Source organism: Larimichthys crocea, chromosome XXIV, assembly GCF_000972845.2.
Source record: "Larimichthys crocea isolate SSNF chromosome XXIV, L_crocea_2.0, whole genome shotgun sequence".
Taxonomy (NCBI): domain Eukaryota; kingdom Metazoa; phylum Chordata; class Actinopteri; family Sciaenidae; genus Larimichthys; species Larimichthys crocea.
Genome location: NC_040034.1, coordinates 1,959,740 through 1,967,591, shown reverse-complemented (window position 1 = coordinate 1,967,591; position 7,852 = coordinate 1,959,740). Strand labels below are relative to the sequence as shown.

Sequence of the window (7,852 nt, the reverse complement as noted above, 5' to 3'; positions counted from 1 at the left end):
GGACATCACCGCAGTAGGCGGTAACATACGTGTTACCTTGGACTCCCCTCAGTTCCCCCTATTCATGTGCGGAATCTCATTGTTGGTGGGGACATCATTCAGGCTGGTGTTTTAAGGCTGGAGGGAGGCTCCCAGTTCATTAGAGTCCGTGTTTCGAGGGTTGGAGTAAGAGAAGGGGTACTACATCTTGTGGTGACAGCGAGCTGTGGTGAATAGTTCCCCCTCACGGAAGATTCACAGAGTTTCAGGGAAAGGGCCAAAAAGGTGTTGGAGTGGCTGAGCTGAAGAGAAACCGGAGGGAGAGTCCTTGGAAGATGGCACCTGGCAGTTTGGTCTTTGCCTGGTTACTGTTCACCATGAGGATGGTCACCTCGGCGGAGTATCTGGAGGCTGAGGAGGAGGGTGAGCTCACACACCTCGCATCACACGACAAGTGTCAAGGGTCAAACAAACTGAATTCTTTTTAGGGAAGCCGTATTTCTTTAAGACGTCATTAATGACATTGACTACTATTGATTTTTAGCTTTGAAATGTTCTTTCACAACATTGTTGGATCCTAATTTCTGGGGCATTTTTAAGGTTGTAGTTGGTTGAGTTAATTCTAACTTCTTTATGTACTATCGGTTGGTTTAATCTATGAAAATATTTAAGAATTTAAGAATTCATGATATGCTTTGTATGTAAAATCTGAAACATCAAGCATCAAAGTAGCAGAAAATTCAAATACTACAGTATTTAGATGTCTGTGGTTGGACTTTACATATATGATAAGACACATAGAAATCTCTGTATTTGGAGCCCAAGAGAGAGACAGGTAGAAACACAAAGTACCCAAACAGGGCTGAAATTGGAAATCATGAATATGACGTGAAAGGAATATTTTTTTGTGTGACATTGAATTTGTTTTTTATGTTTTTAGAGATCAATGAAACTGTCATTTGTACCAACGACCATATGGAGGTTGTTATTCCCAGTTCTTTTTTCCTCAACAAAGTGCCTCCAGTTTATGTAAGTAAGCATTTTTATTCTTAATACTGACTGAGTTCTGATATCCAAAATTATTTGCAGCATGATTTTTACTTCTTCTTTTTTTTTCTTCTTGTATTGGGTTTTTCATGTTTAGGTTTGGGATTTGCATTTAAATGATCCAGAGTGCCGTGGTGTCGAGGTCGGTGATGACTACGTCTTCAGCATAAAGACAAACCTCTCTGACTGTGGGACCATAATGGTAAATAATATATATATATATGTCACCTTCAAAGTTTTTTACTGCGTTAAAGGTTGTAACGACTTGTTAGTGAGTCAAACAAATCAAATGTTGCACGTGAACTCAGACATTTAGAACAACCCTTAACAAAGGATGAAGACATCGGCTTTAAACTATATGAAGATAAACTACACATTATTGACAACATCATCATAAATTACCTATTTTACGATGTGTACGGTTGTTGTGGGAACTGGCGCCCCAATCAGGATCTTTTCACTGCTACTTCAGTCAGTTTATTGCACTTTACATAACAGTAAAAAAAAAGAAATAACTTGAATAAGACCAGACTCTGCTCTCTGCTGTGACGTAAACGTGGACTGTGAGGCTCTGTGTTCAGAATTAGCTCATAGCATGTATAATAAGACGGACAGAGAAAGGCACAAACTCTGAGCCCAGACAGAAAGGAGTGAGGAGAAAAGAAGTGGGGGTGGCGCGTATGTCAAGAAAGAAGGGCGGCGTTGTTCCTTTTCCCTACAACAGAGCGGGACCTTATTCAAAGCAGCAAGGGGACCCTGGAAGGCCTTGTAGTTCTAAATTATCAGGATTTACATGGAAATGATGATTATTTGTTGATGCTCACTGAATAGGAAGGCTGCAAATCATTGGCCCCCTGATTATTTGAATCCAGCCACTCTCATGGATTCAAACTTTGGCATGGTTTTTAATCCCTACTTCAGCACACGAGTGTCCTTGAATTTCTTGCTTGGAATGCATGAAGGGTTTTTTTTTTTTTTTCTTGTAAAGCAAGCAAAAGGTTAACACAGCTTTCAGCAGGGAGGAAATCTCCCAGTACTCCACCTCAGCAGTTTTACAAGGTTTTTCTGCTCGGTGGCTAAAGAAAGTAAGGCCGCACCAGATTAGATGGCTGTTGCTAAAGGAGAAGAATGCCATAGCTGTCAATCATGCCTTCACCTTGAACTTAAAACATTTTAAACCTGCCGTCAGACGAGAGGTGACTGAATTGTTGGGTTTAAAGGTCAGCCATTTTTATTGAAACATGACAGCGTCCTCGCTCGTGTTTCAATAACAGTTCCAGACACTGAGCCTTCGTGTTACTCGGCGCAAGTGCCAGTGGGGTTTTGTCCTGGAGCAATCAAAGACCTGCTGCTTGCTGTAGAGACCTGTCAGTGGTGCTCATAGTGGGGGGTTGTGTGTTTACCAAGAGGTAGTAAAAGATGTCTCGAATGTTTAGAGCTCAAGGCGGTTTCATCCTGCTCATCTGCCCTCAGCAGGAGACCAGACGAACCTCGTATCCAACCTTTTCACCCGTCCCAGCTTTTATGGTTTCACCTACGTCAGCTGCCCACAGTTGAATATTGAGCGGTGTTACTCACATTTACAGTGTGTCAAAGAATGACAAGTGTGAAAGTTACAGCTTGGGTAAGAGGTTACGTAACCTCAAAGACTCCTGTCACTTTTTAATGTGATTCTTACAACTGGAAAACGCAGCAGCTTTGTGCATCCTGCTGCTTCTTATAGTTTTGCACTGTATGTCATGTAGAGCTGCGGCAGATCAGTCAATTAATTGGTTATAGTTGATTGATAAAAGCGTATTCTAATATCCTAATAATAAATGAATCATTGAACTTTTTGAACTTTTGATGATTCCAGGTTTACAACTTCTTTTCTTTCATTGTAGTGAACTGAACTGAAACACTGATGCCATCATGGGCATCATGGGCATTTTTCTCTGTTTTGTGATACTTTATGGATTAAGTTGTTTATTGGTTAATCAGAATAATCAGGTTAGTTGCAGCCCTAATGTCAAGTACTGCTGTTCTTGTACTATGTAATACAAGTGTGTGTCTCTTTAGCCTGTGAATGCTGTAGAGATAATATAATTAGTCAAATTAAATAGTTGATGAATAGATAAATAAAGCTCAACAGCAACAGTCTTTCAGGGTCCATATGATAATGTTTTTATCGTTAAAGCGATTTTTCTCGAGTCCTGTTTTTTTCAAATGTGAGAAATTGGCGCTTTTTATTGTTTTATGTGATAGAAAATTGAATATATATATATTTTTAAAACAATTTAAAGGTGTCACCTCTGGCTTCAGGACATTGTGATTTTTTAAATTATTTTCCAATATTTTGTTTATCAAATTTATAATGAATTAAACACAGCAATTATCAGCAGATCAGTCAAAAAGAAAATAATCATTTTCTGCACTGATAAACAGATTAGCATTATACATTACACATTGCTGTGGATTGGGGTCAGCGGGTCACCAGCTTGAAGTTTTCATTGACCAGATTAAATGAAACAGACCTTCCTGCTCAGCTGCTGCTGTCCTCAAGTTTCCTTTTGCTTGACACCCGTGCCAGATTGCTGCAGGTTCTCTCACAAATAGCACATCTATGGGTATCTATTCTTGTACGTATGGACAAAAAAAAGTTATTTTCTGCTGACTTTAATATTTGTCTTTCTCTCCTCAGACCTCGGATGACACACACATCATGTTCATAAACACTATACACAACAACGACTCAGATATTATAACGAGAAACTATATCAACATAACGTTTGTATGCCGCTACCCCATCAACTACATGGTCCAACAACCCAACGGTGAAAACGTGATCAGAGTTGATGTCAGGTAAGTGTTTTTTTTATTATTTTTAATCCTGATTATACTATAAAATGATCTGGTTTTAACATGTGGCTGCTTTAATGTCTCCACAGAACCATAACTCTGAACACAGAGGATGGAAACTTTTCTGTGTCGATGTTACTTTACAAAGACGAAGCCTTTGAGGACAGATGGACCACCGTGCCATCACTCACACTGGATGATGACATCTTCGTGAAGGTTTTCATGGTAAATCAAAAATCCATTTTAAATACTTCAACTTAATAATACCTGCACCTCACACTGACCTAAAGATTGTGTAAAATGATTGCACATTACTATAAAATTGAAAACATATTAGAACATTTGAAGTATTCCTACTATTGACAGCTATTTTTGGATGAGCTTAAGCATGTTGTTACATGATGAAGCAATATGTTGTGCAGCCGGACCTTCCAAGTAATGCTTGAAATCCAACACTCCACCCGTGACCAGATAGTACTTTGAGGGTCTTTATACTATCTCTGTACAGCTGTTGTTTACGTACTATGAATCATCATTTTGTGGGCCCAGTATGGAAAAAGTATTAACTGTGTACCGTCCCACAGATACCGGCTCACCTGATGCTGCGTATAGAGAGATGCTGGGCTACGCCGACCAGCGATCCATACAGCAACATTCAGTACACCTTCATCCGAGACAGGTCTGCAACTAAATCAGTTTTATTGTGTAATATGAGAAACACGTCTCGCACAGGAAGCTGCAAAAAGTGAGGTTAAGATTTAAATATTCACACAGGACACTTAGATAATAGACTGTTTGTTCAAAGCGGCTTATGCAAAGCCGTGTTATTTCACCACACATGCAGACAGCTCTAAGTCCTCTTACAGGAACACTGTCGAATTCTGAAATAAGAGAATTTGTTGCTTAGAGAGCTGGCCAGACAACAGCTCTCCCAGCCCGGTCATGTCATGTGACTCCTGTCTGAGAGGCCATAAGCGGTTCAGTTCAACAGCTGTGCATGTCCTTGACAACCGGTCAGTATTTGGGTACTGTTAGCAACAGTAGGGCACTGAAATGCCGGAGGGAAAAGAAAATACTCAAACAAATCTGTCTCTCACTGTGTCAAATCCCTTAGATCGAGTGTTTACATTATTTCTTAGCTTTGCAATCCATCACCTGAGAATGAAATCTGCCCCTTGTCTCTGTTTTTAAAAGCACAGCACTTCATTCTACATCTGAATCCCACCACCACCACCACCACCACCAGGCCTCACTGACTCCTTTGTCTCCTGTCTCCCCGTAGCTGTCCGGTGTTGTCAAATGAACAGACCCTGAGTGTGCTGAAGAACGGCCATGGTCCAGAGGCCATGTTCAGGATACAAATGTTCAAGTTTGTCGGCGGCTCTTACACAAACGTCTTCCTCCATTGCAACGTCCAGATCTGCCACAACACCGTGGGGCTGTGCCAGCCTGTGAGTGAGCTCACGCAACACCCATTCCTCAAACTGGTAGTCACAGGCCAGTTCAGACAAGTAGCCGACTATATGTGCAGCTTATGTCCTTAATATAGACCCATCGGGCTAGAATTGTGTTTCAGCCACACGCGCTTGTTGTTAAACTGTCTGGATTTTAAATGTGCACTGCTTGACACTGAAGCATCTTTTCACTTGTTAAACAGAACTGCTCTGGTGAAGATGGATTACTGAGGACACGGAGAGACATCCCCCTGTCCCACACGGTGTCTTACGGACCAATCAGAAGACTACTAAACGACAGCGAGAAGCCCAACCTGAGTATGCTTTCACCTTTTGTATAATCTCATGCATGTTTAGATCTTTGGCTGTTAAATCTTCAAAGCTTGGAGATTCCAGATAAGTGTACTTAATTCATATGCAAAGTGTGGCCTCAACTGTGTCCTTTTTCTCTGTAGGTGCAGGCGGAGTCCTTTCGGTGGAGACGTTTGTCCTCGGGGGGTTGCTGGTCGTCTTGCTGCTGGTCACAGGAGTGTTTGGGAGGCTGTGGCTTCGCTCCAGACGTTTCTACCCGGCTCGGGAGGCGCAGCTCACCCTGTCCAACATTCACCACATCTCAGAGGTGGCGTCGTGAATCAGAATAAAGAAATGGACATATAAACATGTACAAACACACGTGTACAGGTGTGACTTATGGTAATGATGAAAGCCTTGTTTCTCTTCACATAATACGCTTCTTAAATCGTATGAAATTGACTTAATAAAGGTTTCCTTCAAGCACTGTGCCTGATTTTACTGGATTTACTGTGAGTATTTCCATTTTATGCTACTTAATATTTCCGCTTTACTTTTTTATTTTTAGGCAGCTATAGTTAGTTGTAAAAGTTAGTATGTGAAATCTAATAAACAATATAAGTGAGTTCAAATTAGCTCCACATTGATCAGCTACAGTGTTAAATCACTGCCAAACAACAAGACTTCTGTAATAATTATCCAACAATATAATATTGGGTCCATTTTAAATAGTACTTTCTGATATTAACTGATATGTTAAATACATTTTGCTGCTAATACTTCTGTACTAAGTCAAACTTTTAATGCAGATTTTTTCTTGTAAAGTGAAGTGTGTTATTACAACTTTAATTTTTTATTATCCTGTATTTGTGTCATCGTCAAAAAAATTCCCATTAAAAGAGCAAAAAAATCAGTGTGCTGCCTCTTAATACAATCCAACTCAACCCTACCTTCTTCCCTAACTATAAACAGGCCACTTATAGTTTCATTTGTAATAAAAGCTCAGTAATTATAGATTATAGATGGACTATTTCACATCTAGTGTGTAAGATTTAAGAGTGTCTGAATTATTCCTCTCACCCAAAGTCAGCTGGGATAGGCTCCAAAAAAAAATAGATAAATGGACGTTTTCTTTAGTGTATAATCACCTGTAAATAGGAATCATTGTGTTTCATTTGGTCTGCCACTTCGCTGCTAGGTGGCACTAAATCCGACACACTGGACCTTTAACACCAGGAAAGGCCAGGCATGTGGGGACTGACACAAGGTAAACTACACTGTTTATGGTCATGAAGGAACATGTAACCCAGTGCAACAGTGTGACTCACTGGTGTGTTTTAATAGTTTTGGGTCTGTGGCACAGAGGAATATGTTATATCAGGCTTTAGTTAAATTAGTGGGATCAATTCTTTGCTATTTTTGGACTTTAAATCTAATTGATAAGAAACCGTTTCAATACTTCATCCACCTCTAATTCCTTCTTTATATAGTTGGAAGTTAAATTGCCTGGCAACAGTGTGTGCATTGCATGCAATAAAATCCAAAACTAACAGCAGAGTCATTTCATGGGTGATTACATGTAAAACTGCCCTCAGGGTATTCCCCAGTCTGTCTATTTCAGGGCCCTCTCATAGGTCTGCATCCATAATAGTGATGTGTCGGTAACGGACGAGCTGGTTCAAAGAGCCGGCTCTTTTAAGTCAACGATGGGAGCTGGCTCCCGTCCGGAAGCTGTTTTTGTGCTATGTACATGCAGCGACAATAGCTTTCTTATATTTATTTTAATCGTTTTTTTTTTATTTCTTTGCATTTAAGTTTTGAGTTGAGTTTTTATAGGTGTTTCTATCTGCTTGTGTAGGAGAGTGGTTCTACAAACAAAGCAAACAAGTATTGATTGGGTGGTTTCAGAAAGTTACAAGGGTATGTAAATGCAATGAAAACAATTGGCTACACTGTAACCAGTAAAATTCAGTAAACGCTGCAGTAATTTTAGAGCTTGCCACTTGTTTTGAGATCTGGCTCACAGAGTTCTCGAACACTTTATACATGGAGAAGATCCGATATGAGCTGTCAGGGAAGGCAAACAGGTTTAAACAGATAAGGCAACCCTTTCTTGACTACATCTCAGCACAGAGGGGACCCACATGACACCTCAATGACTTAAAAAAAAAAAACTTTTTCAGTTAAACATTTGCTTATTGTATACTGTAATTATATATTTTGTAACCGTATAAAGAGAAATC

At 40.0% G+C, this 7,852-nt stretch overlaps 1 protein-coding gene across 1 annotated transcript; it reads left to right on the top strand.

Annotated features, from left to right (window-relative positions):
* Positions 1 to 95: 95 nt before the first annotated feature.
* si:dkeyp-110a12.4 (alpha-tectorin) lies at positions 96 to 6,546 on the top strand. Its single transcript, XM_010743933.3, has 9 exons — positions 96 to 402; positions 920 to 1,008; positions 1,124 to 1,228; positions 3,707 to 3,867; positions 3,954 to 4,089; positions 4,449 to 4,543; positions 5,147 to 5,315; positions 5,522 to 5,636; positions 5,774 to 6,546. The coding sequence occupies exons 1-9, from the start codon at positions 315 to 317 to the stop codon at positions 5,947 to 5,949; spliced, it is 1,134 nt and encodes a 377-aa protein (XP_010742235.1). The 5' UTR covers positions 96 to 314; the 3' UTR covers positions 5,950 to 6,546.
* Positions 6,547 to 7,852: the final 1,306 nt, after the last annotated feature.